The following is a 25454-nucleotide window of genomic DNA, read 5'->3' on the forward strand; positions in this document are numbered from 1 at the left end:
TGCCACTTCACCTGCTGCCCTGCCCAGAGTGCCCTCGGCCCCCACCGCCCTGCCAAGGTCCGTGTGAGCTGCATCCTCTACAGCCTCCTCTTCCTTGCCCTTTTCACCTTCTGTTGTGTAATGTACTCATTTATTTTGTCTTCTTTCCACTAGAATATAAGTTCCCATGGGCAGACATTGTCCTGTTGATGTGTCCCCAGTGCTTAGAACAATGTCTGGCACATAGTTGTCACTCATCCAAGATGTGTGGAACAGAATGATGACTTCAAGCAATAGATTGTAAATTTTGATGTTTTTAGACATAGATTTGCGTTTCATGTGCCGTGTGTCTCTGAGAATGTGGAGTTGTTATTAGCATTTTCTCCTTATTGGGTTGGATTTGTGAATGAATATTACTTCACTCCAGATAAGTGTTTAATACTAGTTTCTTCATTTATTTGCCTTTATAGACATAAATACTGAGAATTGCTAGTTCACATAAATTAGGGGACAGACATGGAAGGTGGTTTGTTGTAGCTCTGTCTTGGGGACTTCACAGTTAAGTTCAAAGTTAAAACCAATAATAATCCAAGAAGGTGTTTCCATGATCGTTCGACTGACTCTTAGACTAGGTGCCTTATTCCACATTGTTGAAAGTAGAGGATTGGAAACCACCTAACTTGGAGAAGGCTTTGCCACGCAGGGCTCCATGCCCAGCAGCTGACCATGAGTCCCACCTACCACTTTGCTTCCAGACCATCTCACTTTACCTGAAATACTCTGAGTTGGGAAAATTACAATACTCTTAATTTCTTTTTTTTTTTAATTGCCAGTTTTAATAAACACTTGTTCACAGATCATCCATTTGTCTTAAATGAAGTTAGGCAATATCAAATGTTCTGTTATGGTCTCCATCTTCTTCAGAATCATCCTCTGAAGTCGGACACGTGTGCTTGGTTCATTTGTATTTCCCATCATATCAGAAAAGCTTTGTTCACACGAGTGTAATAACACAACTAGGTAGAGACCAGAGCTGATAAACTCATACTCAGCCAAATTAGGCAAAATATACTAACTTGTTCATTTGCATGAGCTCTATGTAGTTCGTGAATATCAAAATCCTCCAGGTTAAGCTGCAACTTCTCTTTACAAAGTTCACAGGTGGTTACAGCCTCTAATGAAGAACCAGAGTTAATTTTGGCCTGTAGCCACTTTTTCATACACTCTTGGTGGACATACTGTAAACTTCCTGTGCACTTGCATGGCTCTATCAGCAAATTAGATGATGATGCAGCTGCCATCTGACAAATTCTACATAAGTCACCTTCTTCTTCTTCAGAGTCCTCTAAAAGAAGGCTCTCTTTTATTTTCTGTAGTCTCTCTGGATCTCTTGAAGGTGCACTTTTAGTTTTTTCACTTTTTCCATCAGCTGAATTCCAACCTGAAGGAATAATATCTACAGTGATCATGACGTTGTCGGTCAAATTACTTCCAAGTGCTGGGGGGACTGCAAATCGGAATAAGGAACTAGGAAGAATCTCTGCTATTCCTGCATTTCTTCCACCTTGAGCAGAATCTGATGAGGAGCCACCTGTAGAAGCACTGCTTGATGCTCCAGCTGCTTGTGGTCTGTTGGCAGTAGCCCTAAGAGAATCACTCTGTGCTTCAAGGTGAACTACTTCATTTGATTCTCTTCTAAAAACATGAGATCTAGATGGTATATCAGAGGTAGTTATCCTTGAAGATTCATCTCTTCCCTCTCGCCTCCTTCTAGAGAACAAAGGTGTGCATCTATTTCTAAAGGAGGAAGATAACCATGGTCCTGTATTTCTACCTTCAGATTCCTGGCTAAAATTTTCTGAATCAGGCTCAGAGCTATGATTCTGGCTAAGTGATGACAAACCCCATCTTCGCCTAAGAAATCTAAATCCTTGAGAAGCTTCAGATGCCCTATCATTAACTTCAGAAGGTGATGTTGCATTACTCCGAGACTGTGAAGTTGTCAGGATTCTTGGAGAAATATAAGAATTTTCAGAACTCAATGATCTTGTATTCACGGAATCCTGACTGGATCTTCGTGAAAAAAAAAAAAGGTAGATGACATGCTAGAAGCTATACGTGACAGCAATCTTCTGGTCGTGCGTCTACCTTCATTGTCAGAAGATTCCTGAAATGATCTTTGAGATGAACCAACTCTTTCTGAACTGTTTATGGTTGGGGTTTCATCTCTGCTTGAAGTATAAGAAAATCCAGGATGTGTACTGCTTCGAACAGATTCTGATTCTCTTGGAGAAAAATTTCTTAAAGAATTTCTACTGGAGTCCCTATAACTTGGTACTGTTTGATGTTCAGAAGGCAACTGGTGGCTTGTGGATGATGTACTCAACTGTAAAGTGCTCAATGAGTTCTCTTTGGGTCTTGCTCCACGATGAAGCTGTGAAATCACCACTTCGGTGACTATAATCCATAAGATTATTAACAGAGGAATCTGTTCTTCTCTCCAAATCTCTCCTCTCTCTCATTATGTCTGTTCCAAACGAACCAAGTACCAATGATGAAGATCTGGGAACTTGACTATGTCTCCAAGAAGAATCTGATACTGTATTTAAACTACTTCCAACATTTCTCCTAGCTGAGGTAGATGTATAGTTTGTACATGAAAGTTTAGGTCTTTTTGAATCATGATCCCGTTGTTGATTCTGTGATCTGAATGTGCTCCCTGAGTTATCTCAGATTCACTATACCATGCAGATTGAAACGGTGATGCTGATGCTGATGCTGATGTAGACTGATATTCAGAATCCAGTCTAAATGAAGAGTCTCTTGAGTGATAGGCATCATTTAAACTACTTCCTCTGCTTCCAGACATCATCCTAGCACTTAAGGAACTGGAGGGCTGAACAGAAATTCTTCTTGGAATTCTTGAAGGTTTAGACTCCATTCCTCAGGTTTCCCAGCTCCCGAGCTGCCACCGTACAGGGTACGACCCGCCGGCAGCGACCACACCGCCGCCTTCCTCCTCCGAGTTCTGAGGCAGTCTTCCGCAACAAAGTACAATGGCGCCGGCCCCTCGCCCGGATCTCTCTTAATTTCAACATAAGTTTACCAGCTTAATATTGACAGAAAAACTTACCACATTCCTTATCTTTTCATCTAAAACTTGGAGCTGCAGGTTTGGCTTTATTTATTTATTTATTTTAATGTTTTAGATGTTGATAGACCTTTATTTTATTCATTTATCTATATGTGGTGCTGAGAGTCGAACCCAGTGCCTCACACGTTAGGCAAGCGCTCTACTACTGAGCCACAACACAAGCCCCTCAACTCAGTTTATGAGAAATATCTGCCAAATACATTAATTGTCAGACTAGTCATTTGCTCTCCAAGTCCTGCTTGACTTTCCATTGCTGAGAATACCTCTGAGAGTCATCTGTAATTCCCGTTAGGGAGCAAGGCATGGAGCTGGGTGGTGAGTGGCTGCTGCTCATGGCTTCTCTGTTTGCCTCTCGTGGGGTGGGGATGCCTTCTTTTTCAGTGGTCTAGAGACTGGAGTTTTAATTGCCCCTGCCACCAGACTCCCCAGTGTCTGAACTCAAGACATTGCAGAGTGAATTGTTTTTGTTTATGGCGCCACACTTTGCCCTTACAGAAACGGGTGTAAGACATGGAGAAACAATTCCCCCACGGGGCTTCTACCAGTGTACCACCCAGCCACTGGTCCTCTGGTCCTCTTGGGATGTGTTTATGCCTTGAGGCAGAGCTTCCTGCTGAGAGGGTGAAGGACCTTCTTTTAAAGATGGGAGACTGTGAAAGAGGTCCTGAACCTTGTGGCAGAGTTCAGGTTCCTACAGGTAGAGCCTGTAAGGATGTTGTGCCCCTTGGGAAGCTTTGTTCTCTAGAGTTACCCATAATCTCCTTTGAAGTGCAGGTGTGTGATCCTTTGAAGGCAGGAGTAGGCTCCAGAGCTCAGAGGGTGAGAATCGTAAAGGTGGTGGGCAGCCAGGAATTTTCTCCTACTGTGTATCCTTACTGTACTTTAAAGCCCCCTTTGCTGAGAAGCAGAATCTTCCAATTCAGCAGCCATGGGTAGTAACATGGAATCGGCCTGTACGCAGAAAGGTGCTCTGGGCCATGTTCACACTGTGGTTTTGTAGGCACTGATTGAGTCCTCTGACTGCCAGCTTGGGGATAGTGGATGGGGTACACAAGCTGTAGAGCTAGGTGCAAAAGGGAGTGGAGAGCTCCTGATCTGGGGTCATTGCAGAAAAAGCTTAGGAAGCAGGCTGCTCTTGAGTCACATTGAGCCCTGTCTGCTCCCTACTGCCTTGTGAGTTGGATGGTGGGACTTTTGGACAGATCCAGTCATAACTAAGCAACCTTTCCAAGAGGGAGGAAGCACTGATTCAGAAGAAGGTTGTTTTCCTCAGATTTGTTTTTTGAAAGAGAAAGAAATTAGAACGCTCTGTTTTTGGTTTTCAATGAGTTAAGATATAATTCTGACAATTATTAAATGTGAACTTGATTGGGACAGAAGTATGATGAAATTAGAATCTCATTAGACCAGACTTTGAAACTTGTTGGTAACAGAGTTGAAATGTATAGAATCATCAAAACAGAAAGCCAACCAGAGAGAAAATGCAGTGTGGTAGGATGGCATGGCTGGGCAGTCTTGGGGATAGGCCCTGGTGTGTGATATGGGCCACTGTTGGTTCTACAGGGACAGTTCAGAGTGGGCTGTGTGCCTGCAGAGTTAATGAACCTAGTGTTAGTCTTCTCTGCCACTGTGGTCAAGGTCAGCAGGAGGGACCCAGATCCAAAGAGCCTTTGGTGAATGAGAGTGCTCTCCAACTGTTTTACACATAAGGTCTTCTCATATCCGGGTTTAACATTTTTTCCAAACAAGTATCTTTTTCCAAAGAGTTGATACTGTTAGTCACAAGTCCAGATATATTTTTAAGAATCAGAAATATATAAAATAAAGTGCTGAAAGGATGGAATAGTAAATGCTATAGGGATGGTTAGGCAACCAATTAGAAGAAAAATAACACTTTATTCTGTATAATGAATGAATTAGCATATTAAATGTAACATGTGAAATCACAAAATTGCCAAAATAAAATGTAGGAGGGCATTTGTATAATTTTGCTCAGAAAAGATGATTTTCAAGCATGATACTGGAGACATAAAGCATGAACAAAGACGTGTTTTGTAAAATGAAAAACTAGTGTTCAGAATTAACAAGATCAAAAAGGCAAACAGCAGACTTCCAAAAATTGCTAACAAAAATTAGGCAAAGACTAATTTTCTTAAGACTCTTTTTATATTGACAATCAAAAGATGAACACCTTAGTAACATGTTAAAGAATATCAATCATTCAGTTCTTAGAAAAAGTATAAATGATCAATGATCAAAAATAAATTGCAGCCTCACTGATATTCAGCAGATGAATCTTAAAAAAAGGAGAAATAGCATTTCTCTTCTTCATCTTGTATCAAATTGCTTCCTATCAAATCATTAGGGCTTGATATAGCTCTGTGATAAAGCAGTTGCTTCCTGTGCAGGAAGCCCTGGGTTCCATCTCCCACGTGTGCACCCACATGGCATGGGGGTTAAGATGGAGGTCCAGTTAACCCCCATCTTAACTGCCGGGCAACATAAATGCAGATGTGGTCTCAAAACTCTTATTTAAAGAAGTAGAATATTTTTAGTGGTGATTTGTGTGAAGCCAACAGCCTGCTGTTAAATGTTCATTTTGTAATAAAAAGTTGAGGGAAGTTGTGAGATTTAAATATTACAATTTTTTTCAGGGTGATAGATGTTTTGGGGGAAATTGAGCCTTCATTTTATAAATGTTGCTAATTGTGGCACATTTGAAAGTTTGAAAAAAGTCTGAGACTTGGGAATCTTTCCTGGCTCATTCATGCTGGCTCATCCTCTACTGGCAACAGCAACCTGCAAGCATTTTCTGACACCTCGTCTGGGCAGTCAGGGGAGAAGGGACTACCTGAGGCTAGACCCAGGGCCCAGACATTGTCCTGCTGCCTACCAGTCCCCATTTCCTGAGGGCCTGCTCTGAAGCTGCACCAAGCATTCACTGAAGCAGCAGTTCTGTCAGGTTCCCTGCTGTGTCCCCCCCACAGCCTGGCAGAGGGAGGGTGCTCAGCATATGTGAGTCCAGTGCCTGGAAGTCCTACAAGTGCTGGGAAGACCAGCAGGAAGCAGAGGCGCTCACACAAGCAAGAGGCAAGGGTTGGAGAGTGGACACCTCCTGACAGTGAGGAGCAGACAGGATGTGGGGTGGCGAGCAGCCAGGCCCCCCAGAAGATGCTGCTCTTCACTGTGAGATTCAGGTGAACCCCCTTGCTGCCTTGTCAGGAGAGGGCCCTGCCCGGGTGCCTGCCTTTGGTCATGGAACGCTGTAGCCCTCATTGTAACCTGTTATTCTGTTTGCCATATCCTAATGTAGTATTTGCTTTTTGTTTCCTCTTTTTTTTAATTTAAAGGATTTTTTTGTTTTGTTTTGTTTTTTAATAGATGAGGGTTACTACCAGGGTGGAAAATTTCAGTTTGAAACTGAAGTTCCTGATGCATACAACATGGTGGTGAGTAGCCTACCCCTGTGCCTCATCTTCCTGCAAACATGGGGTGTCTGCTGGGGGCCCCTCCTCCTGACCTGGGACCCAGCTCAAGACTGCTAGTGTTTCCGTGGCGAATTCACTCACCAGCAGTACTTAGAGTTTCAGTAGAGAAGTAGATTTGTTCAACAAGTGTTCATGAACATTATGTGCCAGGCAGTCTGCCTGTATATTTCATGTCAGTCTTGTTAAATAAGAAAAGAAGTATTTAAAACTAGTTTTATTTATGGTATAATGCCAAAATTCCTGAAGTGTATAACATATACTTTAGAATTTGAGAGAATGATAACTTGTTGTAAGCCATAAGTAGTTTTTACCCATGGATATGTATTAATCTCTCAGGGACCCTTCTAGGTAATAATTATACCAAGTACTATCACATCTCTCTTTGCTTCTGAGGAACAAATAGAACTGTTAGGGTGGTGAAGTAAAGTGTGGAAGCTGATGAAGTGGACAAGTGGTAAGTAGCAGCCAGGCTAAAGGACAGGAGCTAATTGGAGGGAATTCAGAGAAGAGGAGATTGTTTTTAGAAAGTGCTTGAGACCAGTGCAACTTGTAAAGAGGAATCCGATTTGAGTCGTCCTGATTTGGCCCATAGCTGGGGGTGGGTGCTCAGGTGAGCTGGGAGTATGTGGATCTATGGTCACAGATGTGGAAGAAGAGCTTCTACCTGTGGAAGGCAGAGGGCCCAGTTGGCAGAAAATTGAAGTCAAGGAATAATGGAGAAAAAAACAAGAAGGCTCTGATTTGTTGAGCCTTTTCTATTTGGCAGCGAGAAGCTGCTGTAGATTCTAAGCGACTCCACACACCCAAGTCTGGTGGCAGAGAGGATGAGGCTGAACCTTCATGACTTGTGTCCCTCGTGAATTGGAGGCTGTCCTGGAGGTCAGCATCTCAGGCTGAACCCACAGCAGTGCCCATGGCTGGCTCGCCTTGATGATTTTACTGAGGTATACATTTGATATAGGGTCAGTGTGCAAGGGTGTAAAAAATCAGTGGTGGAACAGGGACAGGGTGAAGTCTTCTGTTGACCTGAGGATGGGGGCCTTGGGGACCCCGTGTGCCCATAATTCTGCTTGCAGTTACTGGACTTCCTTCTGTCTCCTACCACACACCAGGGCATAACTCAGAGCTGCAACTTTTGTTTGAAGCCAAACTTTTAATCTCTAGAAATTGATTTTTGCTGCACTGCTATGTTAAGAGTTCTTTATAAAGAAGAGTGATAGTTGGCAATCTAAGGGGAAAAAAGAAATTTTAATTTTTAAATAAAAATAAGAGTGTGTATTTCAGGTGTTTGGCCAGTCAGCTACCCACTGAGTCTTTCTACCTTTTCCAGATTATACACCGAAAACCTTATCAAGAGATAGCTTGGGAGGTTTAGCTTAAGAACAGATATTTAGAATTTGGGGACAGTTTGGTGGCTTCTGGAAACCTAGGAGTACAGAATGTAAAATTCCAGGCTGGACATAGGCCATCTCTGTGGATCATGCCTCAACAGTAAGAATGTTGAATTAAAGGTGAGTTTATGGCCCTGTCCTGTTGGCTGACTTAGGAGGGAGTTCAGCATGAGCTCATGGACTTCTCCAGCAGGCCTTGAGGAGCCAGAGGACACTTGTTTGAGGTTTGTCAGCTTTATTTAGTTGTGAAGTTCTTGTTGTCTTTACAGAAAAAAAGCAAAGCATGAGAAACACCAAGGTGGGAGCAGATGTTAACAGAGCTTCTGTGTCCAGGTGTTCCCTTTCAAGTCACCTCCGTCCAGCCTCCTGATGGTTCAGTGGCTGGTCATAATATTCATGTCTCTTTATATGGTAGGGAGTTAGGTTTGGAAGGCTAACTGTTAAAACTTACTTAATTAAAGCTGGGCAAGATGCCATGTGCCTGTAGTCCCAGCTCCTCAGGAGGATGAGGTGGGAGGTTCAAGTCCAGGAGTTCAAGGCCAGCCTGGGCAGCATAGTGAAACCCATCTCAAAAAACCCCAAATAAAACAAAACTTACCAAGTAGCTTTGCCAGTGCAGACAGTGGAATTGCTGAGGCCAGTGCACGTGCAGGGTTGCCCAGTTGTAAATATTGCCCTTCCCTCTGTCTATACCTGGTAATGTTTGTCATTCTGTCCTACCCACATTTGAACTTTGAGAAGTGGAGAGAATTTCAGGAAAATGGAATATTCTGTGGCTAAAAGCCCTGAACCTTCATGCTTTGTGTTCCTCGTGAATTGGAGGCTGTCCTGGAGGTCGACGTGGAGGTGTGCATCTCCCCCGTGGCTCGACTGTCCACAGTGTGGGCCTCTGCTCTGTGGCCCTTCCACTGTTGTCCCCATGCAGAGCACAGGCACTTCGCCCTGCAGCCGCAGCTGGTCCTCGTGCAGTGTCTGGCCTTTGGCTTGTCACCATGGTTCTGCATTTCCTCATTCCCACTTCTTTTGCTCTGGAAGTGTCTGAGAGATGGCTGGCCAGGTGTCCTGTTCTCTGCCCAGAGACGCTGAGAAGAGCTGGGGTAGGCTTTGTTCCTGCCTGCTTCTTCTGTCTGCTGTCCTGCCCATCCTGTTCCTTTTCCCTTCATCTCTGCCTCTGTTCGGACAAATGTGGGGTCTACCACATGGAGTCTGCAGGAGACCACTAGGTACAGTGCTGAGCTGAATATAGAAGTGTTTATGATTGATCTTAGAGTGCCGCAGCTGTCTTTCAGACACTGTGTCCAGTGCATAGCCCTTACTAGCCTTTCTAGGCACATGATGCTCATCTTTCTGGAGCACATTCCCTGCTTCATAGCAAAACAGAAAATGAAGCCAACATGTGCACGGGCCAGGTTGCAAGCCCTTAGATAGAGGTCACAAGTGTGAGCCTGGACTGATGGCTCCACTGTCAGCAGTGTCCTGTGCCACAGTTTTGTTCACATGACTTGTACTTCATGAAGACTTTTAAAACTCCTTACAGTTACAGTTCTTGCAGTGAAGGTTGGTTACTCAGATTATAAATTTGAAGAACCTTTAATTGATAAAGTAAGTCATTATTTTAAAATAAAACTTTAAAATTGCCCATTTGGTCTCCATGCACACACATGCTCTCACATCCCAGCAAGTAGAATTCAGATTTCCTGGTGAGTTGTTTTTTTCTTGTTCCTTTGTTTCTAAACTTTTCCTCACAGCCTAAAGCCTGCCTAATGATTGCAGTCTTAGAAAGAAACTGGCTGACTTGATTTAGTATACTTCCTGAGCTCCTGCAGTGTCAGGCACTGTGCAGACACGGCAGGCCCTTAGGAGTTCTGGTCACCCTAGAGACAGAGGTGGGACTGCTGGAAGCTGATTCCTTAGGTAGAGTGGACCCCAGAAGAGCACTGACAGCCTGGGGTATTGGTTACCAGCAAGATTTTGAGAAACAGGAAAAAGGGAGCAGCTCTGTACTCGTTTCTCTGGTTTCCTCCTGGAAGTGATTTATGTCATGTCCCCATATATGTTGTTGGCCAAATCCTGCCATGTGTGCTGAGGGAGGAAAGCCAGAGACACTGCCATATGACCATGATGATGGCAGGTGACTCCTGAGATCCCACTTGCCTCTCTTCATATAATTTTTATTCGTAGTTTGAAATTGAGATGGCATGACTGTGTCGAAATAGAATGTTCATCACCAGTGACTCTGTCCTGGGGACAGGGTGACAGGAAACCTCAGGGTCACTGCACAGAGCTCACTACATGGAGCCTGGCAGCTTGGGCTCAACTCAGTGTGGATGGTCACAGCCTCATCAGCAAGAGTGATTCAGATACACTTCTTTGGAAAAAATGGCATGAGACTCCTTGATAAGTGTTTTCTCATTCCTGTTCAAAGTGTATAGTTAACCATTTGTTATTTTAAGGCTTTCTTTGTGAGGACACTATAAAAATGAGCTCACTGTGATGTGCTTGGAATATATAGTCTTCAATAAACGTTTGTTAACAGAAGGGAAGAGCACTTCATTGGACAGTGTGTACTGGGTTAAGCCAGTCCTTTACTGTTGACCACTGGATGGCTGGCTTTTTGATAGTTTATAAAGCAGACTTTCTGTAATGGGCCAAGTGGTAAACTGTTCAGACATTCTGGACTACGAATGGTCTTTGCCCCCCCCCCCCTTTTTTTTTTTTTTTTTTGCAGGATACTAGGGATTGAACCAAGGAGTACTCTACGACTGAGCTACATTCCCAACCCTTCATTTTTACTTTTTTCTCACTAAGTTACTGGGGCTGGCTTCAAACCTGTAATCCTTCTACCTCACATTCCCAACTAGCTAGGATTACATGCATGCAACAATTTTTAAAATTGTTTTTCTTCAAATAGCCTCTGAAAGTATAAAACACTATCTCAGATCATGTGAAATAGACCTGACCTGGCTTTGGTCCCAGGGATGTGGTTTACTGAACCTTGGTGGGTCCCAGACACACATCTGGTGTCTGTTCTCCTCTCCACTGGGTTTTAGTTCTTAGAAGAGGCAATATGGCTGCTAGCTATGCAGTTTTAAGGCTACCAATAAATATGGGTGCATTACTCCAGAGAGGCCTTGCCAGTGGCTTCTTTGCCTTCAGTATTTGAAAACCCTAAGCTCTCCCCAGATGGAGCATTTTCCTGATTTTTTCTTTTAGCTATTTTGGGAGGAAATAAATGGTATCTAACTGCCATTTGACTTTTCATTTCATTTAGGACACTAAATATCATTTTCTACTATTAGTTATATAAGCCTCTGTTATGTCCTTTGCTCCTTTTCATTTAGGGTGTGTTTTTCTTATAGATTTATAAGCACTTTTATATGTAAAATATACTTTTTTCTTGTTTCCTTAATTCTGCTATACATTTTTTCTTGTTTTGTGTCTGTTTCCTTTTGTTCTCTAAATTTTGATTATTAAAATTTTACTTTTATAGTCAAATACATTTCTTTATGGGCTTTTTATGTTTTAAAATGCTTAAAGTGGACCTTCTGATCCCAAGATGTCATCTCCCTTTCCTTCTAGTGCTTTTGTAGTTCTCTTTCTTTTATGTTCTGGGTGTTTTTGTTTGTTTGCTTTGGGGGGTTTTTGGTTTTTTGTTTTCCTGGTACTGGGGATTGAACCAGGGGTGCTTTCCCCCTGAGCCACAACTCCAGCCCTTTGTTTATTTATTTGTATTTGGGGACAGGGACTCCCTGAATTGCTGAGGCTGACCTCAAACTTATGATCTTCCTGCCTCAGTCTCCCAAGTTGCTGGGACTGTAGGTGTGTGTCACTGTGCCCAGTTATGTTTAGTTGTAATGTGTCTGGAATAAAGCTGTAGGGGGGATCTGTTTTTCCAGATGGTTAGTCAGGTCCACTGAATAGTCCCATTTTCCTCACTGATTGGAAGTGCAGCGGCAAGCTCTTAGCTCTGTGAATGGGGGCCAGGTATCCAAGGGGGATTCAAGAGGGAGGGAGGGATGGACTCCCAAGACAAGTTCTATTGGGGCACTTTGGACCTCAGAGTCCAGGTCCACACTTCTAATGCAGAGCTGTATGCATTGTCCAGCACCACAGTTGAGGCGCACCATGGACAGAGGAGGCATCTGTGTCAGCATCTGACTGGGGAAGCTGTGAGGGGGCGAAAAGAAGCAGGGGTAGAGGACACACTCAGGAGCTCTAGTGGCCTCAGCTCCAGGAGCACTGCAGAGAAAGCGCGTGGTCTTCAGATGCTGAGCTTAGGTGACCCAGTCCCACCCCTGGACTGTGGCTCTGTTTAGCTGCATGGGGGTGAGCAGTTCTGTCTCTCCCTCCTCAGCCTAAATGCCTGGTTGGAAGTGAACATAGTGCTTTATTCCAGACATGTTTCAAATGCATTCCCATCTATTTTCAGGGGGGGAGGAGGAGAGTATGTGAAATGTATTTAAAGCCAGTCAACCTAAATTCTTTCATCCTCAGACTTGTAAGTTTGCATGGTGGATTTAATCACATTAAGAGGATTCTCTTTGATTTTGTGGTTTTGAAATCAGGTAGAAAACAGTGTTTTTGTTATGTAAATAAAAAGATGAAGCTGTGAATACTAGAAAAAGTACAGGAGAGTATTTGGATGGTGAAAGATATTTTAAGTTTGATATCAAAAATAAAATTTTGATCCCAAAGATTAAAAGAAAAAACTTCCATGCCTCAGAAAACAGCATAAATTTAATACCAAATGACAAGCAGGGAGGATGTGGCCCCATTTGACAAATGGTTGATCCTTCACGAGATGAGATTCTGAGGAGACTGTACGAGGACACTGACTGCAGACCAGCCATGGGGACCAGAGGAAGGGTCGTCTGCCTCGCTGCATGGGAGGCATCCTGGCCTTCCTGAAAGACACAGGACTGCGTGAGAACCAGGGTTTCTGACCAGTGTTGCTCTTCAGGGCTTCATTGTGAGCAATTCTTCCCTGCAGGATGTGAGCAAAGATGAGAGCATTGATGTGGAAGGGCTTGAAATGGATGTGGGAGGCAGCCTAATGTCCAGCAGCTTGTTAGACATCAGGAATGCAGGAAAGTCACGTGAAATGATTGCTGGGACAGGAAGAGATACAGCACACGTTCCCACTGCTCAAGAAAAATGCTGGTGCACACACACCTGTGTGTGTCTGTGGCCTAGAGAAATGTGCATCAGCTGTGAATAGAGATTATTTCTGGGTGGAGTTATTTTGTGTGTGTGTACATTCATAAAAACTATGAAAGGAAACATAACTGTGATTATGTATATAGTATTTTCCTTTCATTTTCTCCCTTTAATTATGAGTATGATTTACTTTTATAATAGAGAAAAGAACTTTATTCAAACATGCCAAGTTGTGAATGATGCTGGTACACTTCATCCCCATGTGCCTCTTTGTTCTTCCCTTTTATGTAGGAAAATGTATGTAGTGACAGCATCTTCAGAAGCACACAGCCAAGTTAACTGACTGGTCTTGTAAGAGCAGTGACATTCAGCTGTGTTCCAGTAGCTTGGTGCCAAGAAGTCTATTGAACTGGGGCCAGGAAGGCATGGGAGCCTTCCTTGGAGTACATAGGACGCTCCTGCTCCACAGCCCATGGTCCAGGACCCTGTCCCCAGATCATCAGCTGTAGGAAATGGCCCTTGTGGAGAGGTGTGGTTAGACTCATAAGAAGAGAACTCGTCCTGCTTAGGCAACTGGGGCAGCATTTGGGGTTGAGCTAAGCCTGGCAAGTCAGCCTACATGCTGAGCAAGCCTCAAAATGATGACCAGATGGGGACATGGGAAGGCTTGGGCCACAGGTGTGACCTGGAGAGGCTGTTGTGGTGACATCCTTCTCTCTCTTTATGTTGCAGCCTCCCAAAGTGAAATGCTTGACGAGGATATGGCACCCCAACATCACAGAGACAGGGGAAATATGCCTAAGGTAAGCATCCTCTTCCTCTCATGTGCTCATGGACGCTGGGCGAGTGCTGGTCTCTTTGCACCACATCTCTCAGAGGAGACCTTGAGCTTGGCCTGGGGTTCACTAAAACCTTGCCTCCCCAGCTATGCCTGCAGACGGCATCCTTGCACTGCATTCTCGGTCAAGGCCCTGCTAGCCCTCAGTACAGGATGTACCTGGGAGGCCATCTCCCTTCTGCCACCTCCTTTAATGAGGGATCACATTCCCTGCATGTTGCTGAGTTTAGCTAAAAGAGAAAAATACGATTAATGAAGCCCAGGAAGAAAAAGTGTAGGTGACAGGTTAAGCCATCCTCAGGTGCTCGCATTGGATGTGTCCTCTACCAGAACAGGCTTGATAAGCAGGATGTGGTGGGGCATGCCTGTATTCCTGCCCACTCCAGAGGCTGAGGTAGGAGGATCACAAGTTAGCAAGACCCTGACTCAAAAGAAGAAAAGGACCTCAGTGGTAGAGTGGCCCTTGGTTCAGTCCCCAAAGTGGACGTGATACATGTAGGAGCCCTTCTGGAGTGATAGCTTTCCTGCTCTTTCAGCATGTGGCCCTGTGTGTTTCACTCTTCCAGTGGCACAATGTCAGGGTATGTCCCTCCTCAAAGGATGCTGGTCTCTAAGGGAGAGAGCTGGAGATGTGTGGATTAGGTTTTTTTAATTTTTGTTTTTGAAGTAAATTCAGCATTTGGACTTTATTTTTCTGCATATCATCTCCTTTTTTTGGTAAGGCAGTGATGTTAATTATCAGACCAACTGAACTTGGAGACCCACCTCTGGCAGTCTCAGGACTCAGGCAGGCTAAGTACTCTGTGCTCAAACTCTGCTTTGCTGGGAAAGGAGGCAGGATGCATTTCTTGAGCACGTTTCTCGTGTAGTTCAAATGCTGTGGCTGGAGGCTGTTCTCGGGCATGGCCTCCCTGTCCTCTTCTTCCACTCCTCTTGTCTCTCAGTGAACACTTAGCACTTTGGAAGGAAACAGAAGTTGGTGGCTCTGAGCTTCTGAGAAGCCTTCCAGACCCTTTCCTATCTCAAAAGTGTAGTCCGTGCCCACTGGCCCAGTTCATTTTTATGTGTGCACTTTCCTTTCTTGCCAGTCTTATTTTTATAGATAGTTAAACTTGCATTTTATGTCCAGTCATGACTTTTAGAGGAATTTTTCCTTTGAAGTATGATTCCTTTAAGCATCAAAACCTTAGAACCTGAGGTCCTTAGTTGCAAGTGTGAGCCCCTCCCAGCTTCCCCTGCTCACAACCCACTGACTCCACAGGACTTGCTTCACACTGCTTCCGTGTGTGTCCCCTGCTTCCATTTGGCCCAGGTTAGGAAATCCCTGCTCCACTTGTACTGTCTCCTGTGAAACCAGGTTATTAGCAAAGTATGACAGCAGCTAGCAGGTGGCAGCCTGAGACAGAAACCAGGAATCTTACGGGAACCTTGTCCAGTCAGACCATGTTAAAATTAAAAACACATAAGCACAAAATTGAAAGAGAAAAGATTTTTTTGTGTGTAAATTATACTTACTACTCATGAAAAAGATGGGCGCTATTCTGGAAAAATGAGCAGCATCACACGTGGTGATTCGCAGGAGAGGCAGATGCTCAGCCTCACTGGCAACCAGGAGGAGGCGTGGGAACACCACAGGGTGCACCAGGTTGCTGTCACATGGCCAACACTGGAGCAGTGCCGGGGACACGTGGGCCTGAGCAGGCTCTAGCTGGAGGGTGCACGTTTGTACAACTCTGATGTGTCCTTCAGCCACGTGGTCTCTCTGTAACTTGTTTACCCTTGGACTTGTCAGCTGCTCTCTTATGGATTTAACCTAAGGAAACAGTGTCACAGTATGTACAAGGGCCACCTCATTGTTATTGAAAAGCAGCATGTTTGCAGCAGTAGGGCCTGAATGTGCCTGTCCTGGATAAAGGGAGAGAAGAGCCAGCCACACCTGGTGCACAAGGTGCACTGGGCAGCCTCCAGCTGCATTCTTCCCAGCAGTCTGCGCAGTTCCTGGATCCACAGGGACACATGCCAGCTATGTACAGGAGCACTTCCCTCTTCAGAGGGTTGCTCTGGCCTGCCCTGCCATACTTATGTGCCCCACTCAAAGTGCTGTCTGTCCTGCAGGGCCCTCATTCTGCTCCGGGCAGAGGGTCAGAAGCTCCTTGCCAGGGGATTGGAAGACTCGAGCTCAGGAGCTAAGTAAGTGCACTCCAGCATTCTCTTTTGGAGGCCAGACTTTCAGCATAGTCCCAAGGTGTCCTCTGACCCTCTGCTTAGCAGCCTGATGTTTGCAAGTCTTGTACCTGAGCTCCTGTTGGACCACCCTCTGCTGAGGCTGGGCTGGAACTTCCTCAGTGACTAGAGCACCACACCCCTGAGAGCCTTACTGCTGCCCACAGGCTGACGAGACCCATGGCCACCAGACACTGGGCCCACCTCCCCAGGGGCACTTGCTCCCCAGTTACATGCTTCTGTGTATCAGGCTCTCCTGCTCTGGTGAAACTGGGAGGACAGCATAGCCTCCTGATTCACCTGAGCTCCCTCCTCTTTCTCCCTGCCTCCCCTCCCCACTGCTAATAAGGCCTAAGCAGGTGGAAAGCAGTTTCCATTCTCTGCCCTTATGAGGCTTGCTGATTGGTAGATAAGGTCAGGAAACCAACAAGGTAGCATTAAAAGAGGATGAGCTAGATCAGAACCCCCCAACTCAGTAACAGACTCGCACTGGATCAAAAAAGCCACTAGGATTTGACGGATGGTTCCCAAAAAGCTATTCAAAAGTTGTACAAGTTTCCAATTCATCTAACATCAGATTCACTGAAATCTCTGTGGAGTAGAAAGATATAGGGTTTATGATTTGAGTGTTCTTTTTAAGACTTAAAGTAAATTTTAATGGTTTATTTAAGTTTGATTATGTTTTTCTCACTGAGATTTATAGATAATTAGAATTTTAGCTTTGATTCGAATTCTGAATACATATTTTCTCCTGATCTGAATAGACTGATGTGGATTTGGACATACTGTAATAAAAAAAAAAAAAAAAAAAGTTGTCTTGCTGGATATGGTGGCATATGCCTATCGTTCTGCTAAGGCAGGATGATCACAAGTTTGAGGCCAACCTCAACAACTTAGTGAGACCCTGTCTTAAGATGAAAAATAAAAAGGGCTGGGGTGTTTCTCACTGGCAAGGTACTTCTGGGTTTAACCCCCATTACCACCCCCCCAGATTATCTCAGGTTATAATTATGGCCTATGAAAGCCTGATATTGATGGTTAGCCTGGGGACTTCTATGTACAGATCAAAGTCATGGCCTAATACAGTAATTTAACAAATGGAAAAATAACTTTATCTCCAGCAGAAGCTTGATAATAACTCAGTTTTTCAAAGTATGGAATGATCATTTGTGTGAGAGAATACAGTGTGCATTCACAGCTGATAGAACAGTAATGCAAATGATTCTCGGGCATCAGTTTGAGAAACAGAACCCCACCCACCACATCCCTGAAACCTGGTATGCCACCTTAAGGCTTGGTCCTTTCCACCAAGGAAAGGACTGACTCCTCTCCAGAATTTTGCATTAATCTAATGAAGTTTTCCCTTCTTGGTTTTAAAAAAACGGCTGTTAACGTGTCATGTGAGAATCTGGGTACAGCAGTGTGCACAATCCCAGGGATTCAGAAGGAGGATCACAAGTTCAAAGCCAGACTAGGAAACTTAGCAAGACCTTGTGTCAAAATAAAAAATATAAAGGGCTAGGGGTATAGTTAGTGGCAAAGTATTCCTGGGTTCAATCTCTAGTACTTCAAAAATAAAAAAAATAAAATATTTAAAAAATGTCACATTTAAGTTGAGTGTAGTAGTGCACATCTATAATTCCATCAGCGTGGGAAGCAAGGCAGGAGGATTGCAAGTGTGAGGCCAGCCTGGTCAACTTAGCAAGATGTAACTCAGTAGTAGTGTCCCTGAGTTCCATCCCTATTATCAGCCACCAACACACATTGATGAGCTCACATTGTGGTGAGCCCCATCAGAGGTGACTCAGGATGCAGGTTCTGGGTTTGCATGACACACACTTGCCAAGCATGCCCCTTGGGCATGTTTTCTCTGCAAACAAGGAAATGTTGGCACTTTCTTCACGGGTTGTTGGAGGCATGAAGTGAGTTTAATGACACAGTACTATGATCATGCCTGACACAGAAATGGTAAGCTTTGGGCTTCAGTTATTGATGTTTTCATTTTTGTTGCTATCATTTTTTAATGTTAAGTTGACAAATATTTGTCATATGTTGTTTTAAGTATGCTTAAAATGTCCATGGCTAGGGTTAAAGAGCTCTGTGCCCAGTAAACAAAGATAATACATGGCACTGTGATTGCATATGCTTGTAACAGTGGAGGTAGAGAAGGCAGCCCTCAGCAGGACTGGAGACTGCAGGCCAGGAGCCAAGGCAGGTTTCACAAGCAGTAGAGCTCCCCTTTGTCATGCCGAGGACTGCCTGTGGCTCAGGTAACTGTAGCTGCCTCCTTTACAGCTGCTATGCCTTTCTCTGTTTCAGTTTACTGAGAGAACATTCGATTGATGGCACTGGCTGGGCTCCTACAAGAACCTTAAAGGTAAGAGGCAGCACCTTTGGGGCACAAATCTTCCCCTATAGTTCTCGCCTGGCACCCCACAAAGGTGGCCGGGCGCACCTGCTTCCTCCTATCTCCACTGCCCACTGCCTGGGCTGCTTGGTGAAGCATTGGCTCCAGTCCGTTCTGTTTGGGTCAGTCTGGCTGGCCAGTGCCAGGTGCCATTCAGGAACCAGAGATAAGAGCACACAGTACAGGTTTCAGAGCCACACCATCAAAACAGTGTCGGAAGCCTCGTGGCCATTGCTCATTCCATAGCAGTGTGCCCACAGGAGAGCTGCGGCCTGCCTGTGTAGATTACTCCTGTGGCTCGAAGGACTGTCAGATGGTGGGTTTCTATCACCAGACTGACGCTTTGGAAGAACAGTGCAGGGAAGAGGTTTTGACCCCAGTCAGTGTCAGGGCAGACTTCATGCAGTTGTGACTCAGTTCCTCCCAAGCTGCGGTCTTCTCTCCAGCCTTTCCCCATTCCCTTGACATGTTCTGCCTTCTCAGGACTTAGTGTTTGCAAGATAGTCCCTCTACCTGGAAGGTGCTCTGCTCTTCCAGCCTTCCGCCTGGCAGACTCCTACTCTTCCCACAGGCCCCCCACTCGGACTGCTGCCCCTTCCGCTGTGGGGCCTCTCCCCCAGGATCTCTGCTTTGGGTTAGCCTGCTGGCCCCTTCTCTCTGACACCCTACCACCAATAGAATTAGTGCTTGTCCTCACACCCAGCTCCAGCCCAAGACCCAGCTCACACCAGGAGGTCAGGGATTGGGTGAGTAGGTGGGTGGATGAGAGGAAGCAGAGAAGTCAAGAAAAATACCACATAGCAGAGAGTATGTGATGATCATGATGAGATCCAGCTTAAAAAGGATGAAAAGACTCTCGCTAATAAAGAGGCAGATGGAGAAAGAATTTGGAGTTGAGTTGTAGACCTTGAGTCAGTACAGATGGAACAATGCTGGTTTCCAGTTTTATTTTACTGAAAATCTCTAGTCCTTGAACTGAGAGTCTTCCTTGATTCTCGAAGTTAAGTGGGAGCAAAAGTATTATAACTCAGTAGGACATGGGTAATTAACTTATCCATGACCTCCAAGTGCAATTGATGCTAAAAACAACAATTATTTTAAGGTACTTTTTAGACGTTGGAAGCCTATTTGACCATGGCCAGTGGAGTGGTTGGTTGGTGGTGGAAGCACACGTGGCCCATGGGCTCAATCCCTGGGTCTGAGGGAGGGCAGTTGATGTTCCCTTTGACCTTACATTCACTCCTGTGGCTGCTTGGTAATTTTCCACCTTATCATACTTGGAAAAATAGGTTGTTTTCATTTTGTTTTAAGAAAAACAACAGGTGCTGAGGACGGGTTTTGGTCATGGGTTTAAAAACTTTCAGTGAGCAGAAGCCTGAAATTTGTTTTCTGTTTTCTTTTTTTATTTCAGGATGTTGTTTGGGGATTAAATTCTTTATTTACTGTAAGTATATTGATCAAACCTCCAAGTTGTCTTGCTTTTCTTGGCTGCTGGTTGGAAATATCAAATGCTAGCACAGGGGATTAAAAGCAAGTTTAAGTTTGCTGTTTTATGACCAGAGATAGAACTGTGGCATGGGAATCTCTGGGGCTTTGGAGCGACATGGGGAGACTGTCAGGGGAGCCCTGCTGGGAGACGAGCCTGGTTCCATTTGCTGTGGCTCCTTCAGCAGGTTCCTGTGGGCTTGTTATGCCCAGTCCCTGCCTGTGCCTGTGGTCTAACCAGGCAGCCCACTTTGTGGCCCTCTTCTCTCCCAGGCATCCTGGTTTGTGTGGATGATGTGGTCATCCAGGAACCCAGGATCTATGGCCATTTTCTGTTGTCTCTGAGTCTCTCAAGCTTGCTGTTCTCAGACAGCAGTGCATCTCAGGCTGACTGGAATCTCAGGCAGGCAAGAGCTGGAAGGACACAACTGGAAGCTCTTACTTGGCTTATTTGTTCCTTTGGATCTTTACTTTCTGATGCATAGAGGTGCTTTCAAGCATCAGGGGTATATCTCTGCATAAAAAAAGGATTTCTACTTTTGGAAAAGTCCCAAGACCCTCCGTTAACATGCACTCACCTTGACCAGTCTGCTAGGACCCGCCTGCACTGCTCAGACATGCTGGGACCAGGTCTGCTTCTCTTCCTGTCCTCTGGGGCATAGTATTTTTGTTTTTATCTTGAGCAAAAGAAAAAATAGCAGAGCTTCAAACTGAACTCGGAGTCCCTGCCTACCTTTGCCTTGTCTGTGTTCCTGGGTGACACCTGCCCCACAAGCAGAGAAACCAGCACTGGCAGTGATTTCAGGAGCGCCTTACTCCCTGAAAGGCAGCATCTGTGGCGTGGCCTGGATTCGGCCCTCAGGATAGTTTGGCTGTGCTCGATTATTCTGTCACAGGCATCTTCATTGAGGCACATGAAGTTTTACTTGTGGAGCTGCAAAGGCAGAGCATAATTTTAAATCTGCCCAGCAGAGAGCCTTGACTGTCACGTTGACCCTTTGCATCTTCAGTTTGAGAGCCACTGAGGAGCTAACTGGAGTCCTCTCACTGTCATTCTGCTCTACCACCAAGATGATCTTTCTGTAACATATCCTGTCTTCCCCAGGCTCCTCAACCACAAACCGGTTTTGACTGGTCACTTGCTACTGGGGAATTGGTGGAAGGAAATACTTGTTGACTCCTTAGACTTTTTATTTAGAGAAATCTGGTGTTGGTTTCCCATCTCCAAGTGCCCCAAAGCTTCCAGATTCTGATGACCCAGTCAGAAGTGTGAGTTAAGTCTGTATTGGCTATTCCATCCGGTATTTTCATTCTAGGTGAGGCAAATGTAAAGATGAGCCTTTGTATACACTAGGTATTGCATATAATATGTACTTATATAATTTGCCCATTCCTAGGACTTGGAGTCTAATTTTCCAGCTCTTAGTTTTTCTTTGCTGTATTTATCTATCATAAACATGATATCATTCCCATATCATGACATGTTATCTATCATTCCCATATATATTTCCAAATCAAGAGTGCAGTCCCCATATTTAACATTATTCCCGAAGAGGAACATGGTGGTCCTTGCAATGACCCATACCTTACAAGTCTTGCTGGCTTGAGAATGGGGAGTTCAGAGGTGACCTCTGCTCTGAAGTCCAAGTTCTTCTGGGAGGAGAAGAGAGTGGTTAGGCCGTTTTTTTTTAAGGTATCAAGAGTCTGCTCCTGCCAGATGTGGTAGTGCACGCCTATAATCTCAGCGGCTCAGGAGGCTAAGGCAGGAGTATCTTGAGTTCAAAGCCAGCCTCCGCAACAGCAAGACACTAAGCAACTCAGTGAGACCCTGTTACTAAATAAAAATACAAAATAGGACTGGGGATGTGACTCAGTGGTTGAGTGCTCTGAGTTCAATCCCCACTATCCTCCCTGCCCCCCCAAAAAACAGCCTGCTCCCCTGAAGCTCGGACACCTGCCCGGTATACTGCTGTGTTCTGGCTGGGTTCAAGGATTTTGTCCCCACTTGACTGTGAGTGGGTGTCCATGAAGGTGAGTCAGAAGATGGGGAAATACAGAAAGGTCGGAAGAGAAACCATGAGTGCCTGGAGGCAAAGGTATCAGTCATCAGATAAAGAGGAAAATTAATGCTTATGAAAAGAATGGGGTTTTTATTAGAAATGCTCAGAGTGGGAATGGTTATCATTCTCCATTTATCAAAAATAGCATCAGAAATTAATGAAATTAATGTGATTGTTGTTCTCTCCATTTCCACTGACGTTTAGAGTTGTGTATAAAATACCCCAAGCAGTCAGCTGTCAGCCACCATTTTGCACAAAGAACCCAGCACCCTGACACTGAATGAACTTGAGGACTCAGAGGTGCTCTCAACTCAGCTTAGCCTGCAGGTGGCTGATTAGGTTTTGTTGCTGCTTTGTAGGGTGAAGACTGTGACAGCAGACAAGCAGATTCTCCAGTGTTCACCTTGAGTTTCTCTCTTTTTAAGGACCTTTTGAATTTTGATGATCCACTGAATATTGAAGCTGCAGAACATCATTTGCGGGACAAGGTGAGAAGGGAACAGGCTTATTTTAGGTTGATGTATTTAGTAAAAAGATAATTACTACCTTTTTTTTTTTTTTTTTTCTTTTCTTTTTTGGAACTGGGGTTCAAACCCAGAGCTTCATGCATGCAAGGCAGTGCTTTACCAGCGAGGCGCATCCCAGCTCTAATTACTACCATCTCTTGATTGCACAAGTGAGAAATTGAGGGTGGTGGAATGCAAGACTAGAATTTAAAGCAGTTTATATGTAATGTGTTATAGTAAACCTTCATGATCCTGGGAAGGTGTTTTGCCCACAGAGAGAAGTGGTTTTTATTAGATGGGATTTCCTAGTAAAATTTACTGTTAGTAATTTGAAATAAGCAATGATTCCTTGTTTAATAGCACAGGACTGCAGACAGCTGGAAGTCTGCAGTTCGCCTGCTCCTGGGCTCCCGCACACCTGCAAGTTGCCTCCACCTCACACAGCTTTTGTCGAACTTGTTGGTGCGTCCATTCTGGGCTTTTCCCAGAATCATGGATCCTCTTTCTTACTCTTATATTCCTTTTTGTCATTAACTTTTCCATCTTGATCAGTGCATAAACTGGCACTATTTCATTTCAGAAGCTGCCTTATGTCCTATGAAGTGACTCTACCATACTTTTTAAAACTCATTTGCTGGTTTTCCCCATGGGGATTTTTTCCAACTAGGAACAGTAATTCAATAAATATCCTTTGTACATACATCCTTAAATATTGGCAGTTTTGTTCCTACAAAAGGGAGTCCTAGAACTGGGGTCACTGGGTCAAGAATGATATGTGTCCTTAATTTGAGTAGCTTTCACCTGGTTATTTTCTGTGGTTGTGACTGCCTGGCCTGCTGGCAGTGCAAATTGGTGCCTATGTCCCTTGAAGAAGGCTGTTTATCTTGAAACAAAATATCTACCCCCACAGGGAAGGGAGAAGTATAATGGAACTGAGCTGGTAGAGTTGCCCTCCCTGAATGTGGCCCACACTTGAGCAGCAGGCAGGGGGATAGGGTCTGTTCTCACTGTGGATGTGTAAGCGTTAAACCCTGGGGGTGGGGGCATGCCGTTGGGCTAGGGTGCCTGAAATGACCTGGCACGTGGGCCTCCTATGGTGTGTAAGAGCAGCCATGTGGGTCTTTCCTGTCATGCTGGCCGGGCAAGTCTTAGATCCCACTGCTGTCACCTCAGATGCCTAGGCATCCAGGCAGCCTCTGCTTCTTGATGTGTAAGCTGGCACTCCATAGCACACTGCCTTTCCTCTGGGCCCTGCATCCCGAGGCTGGGGCTAGGCTGCCTGTGAGCCATGAAAGATAAGCATGTTTTAAGTGGACTGTAGGTCCAGAAAAGTCTCTCTGGAAGGCAGATCTGGATAGAAGGGCCCTAAAAGCGGCAGCTAATGCTATGTTTGTGGTCCAGGAAGTCTTGGCTTTGGGGCCAAGTGTGACCACGCTTTGCAGATGAGTCACTCTCAGGATTCCCACCCCCACAGGGGCTTTCCCTCTGGGGCATCTGACTTCTCTAAAGTGTTGCTTTCCTCGTTCACATGCTTTCTCTTCTCTCCACAGGAGGACTTTCGAAATAAAGTGGATGACTACATCAAGCGTTATGCCAGATGATAAGAGGAGAAGATTGCAGGCCCATGAACTGTGTGTCACAGTTTGTCTCTAATGTGAAGCAGCACGAGGTAGCCCTCTTCCCTGTCCTCATGCTCCCTCAGTCCCACGGGATTGTCCCAGTCCTGTGACCTTGTCCTGAAGAAGACCATCCTCCTGACCGCCCACCGTAGGCGGGGAATGCAGCATAAATACAGCAGGAAACGTGTTTGGGCCTCTAAAGAGTTGTCTGCTTCCCTTAACATGTTCACTTTTCTTGAAACTGTGCTGTCTAGGCTGTCAGTGAAACTCCTGGGAAGTTGTCACGGGCTCAGCGTTGAGGCTAGCGCTTGCTTCCCCTTCCCTAGCAAATGAGTGTCCAGTGTAACTCGCAGGTTGGCAGTAAGAAACCACTGCACACTGTGGTTGGATGCACATTCTCTTAGCTTCTCCTGTGAATGCTGGCCCTGCCCAGTTGTGAAGCTTCCCAGAACGCAGTCATTCACTGTAGATCTTACTGAAATGCGTATTTTATTTAATGTAAGTATATTTTGGAACAGATTTGTAATTTGTACAATTTAATGCTTTAATTATTTTTTTCTATTCTCATTTAGTTTGTATTTTCATTGTACAGAGCAGACAGATGTTGGGTCAAGCAACTATTGAAGAGAAATACAAAGTAACAATGAAAGACATATCACTCATTCTGTCCAAATGAGCTGGAACCTGGCTCCTAAACACCAGCTCTTACTTTCAGGTCCAGATGTGGCAAAGACATTTTGGAGCCCTTTGAAGCCACATCTGGATGATAAAAATAAAAACAAAAAGGCAGGGAGCCCTTTCTCACACACTTCCTGGAGGAAGCATGCTGGGCTTGGACCAGCAGGGGCATGGGTGGTTCTGCAGTGGTCACTGGAGTGTGAGCCAAGCCCTTGCTGTCCCAAGACAGGACAAATAATCAGGAATCAGCCCAAGCAGTGTCTGGACCACTGGGACTGTATGTGCCCATCATCTGAGTTGCTTTGCTTCCTGGGCCTGTTGGGGTGAGCCTCCTAGGCCTTGGAGGACCACGGATCAGCAGCAGCATTTGCCACGCTTGGTCAGGTTAACGCACTGCAGAGGAAGAGCCCTGGAGAGGCAAGTGGCTTCACTCCAGCATTCAGACATCTGAACCAACTGAATCAAATAC

At 45.0% G+C, this 25454-nt stretch overlaps 2 protein-coding genes across 14 annotated transcripts in view; one reads left to right on the forward strand and one right to left on the reverse strand.

Moving 5' to 3' along the window:
• UBE2F (ubiquitin conjugating enzyme E2 F (putative)) overlaps window positions 1–24874 on the forward strand; it is a 61449-nt gene extending 36575 nt beyond the window's left edge. For 10 of the 13 annotated variants that reach the window (XM_079133919.1, XM_079133920.1, XM_079133924.1 and 7 more), the window contains 6 exons: window positions 6515–6582; window positions 13902–13972; window positions 18526–18607; window positions 20049–20081; window positions 22542–22670; window positions 24239–24874. In XM_079133919.1, the coding sequence (XP_078990045.1) occupies window positions 6515–6582; window positions 13902–13972; window positions 18526–18607; window positions 20049–20081; window positions 22542–22670; window positions 24239–24289 (434 nt within the window). In that variant the 3' untranslated portion in view covers window positions 24290–24874. The remainder of the gene's footprint in view (window positions 1–6514; window positions 6583–13901; window positions 13973–18525; window positions 18608–20048; window positions 20082–22541; window positions 22671–24238) is intronic. The other 3 variants (XM_079133925.1, XM_079133922.1, XM_079133918.1) reach the window with 1 other exon arrangement.
• LOC306657664 (E3 ubiquitin-protein ligase MARCHF7-like) lies at window positions 852–3051 on the reverse strand. The gene is given in 4 exon segments (XM_079133909.1): window positions 852–2066; window positions 2069–2405; window positions 2407–2689; window positions 2692–3051. Coding segments are annotated over 4 exon segments (1920 nt in total). The 5' UTR covers window positions 2921–3051; the 3' UTR covers window positions 852–995.
• Window positions 24875–25454: the final 580 nt, after the last annotated feature.

Source organism: Sciurus vulgaris (genome assembly GCF_902686455.1).
Source record: "Sciurus vulgaris genome assembly, chromosome: 3".
Classification (NCBI taxonomy): domain Eukaryota; kingdom Metazoa; phylum Chordata; class Mammalia; order Rodentia; family Sciuridae; genus Sciurus; species Sciurus vulgaris.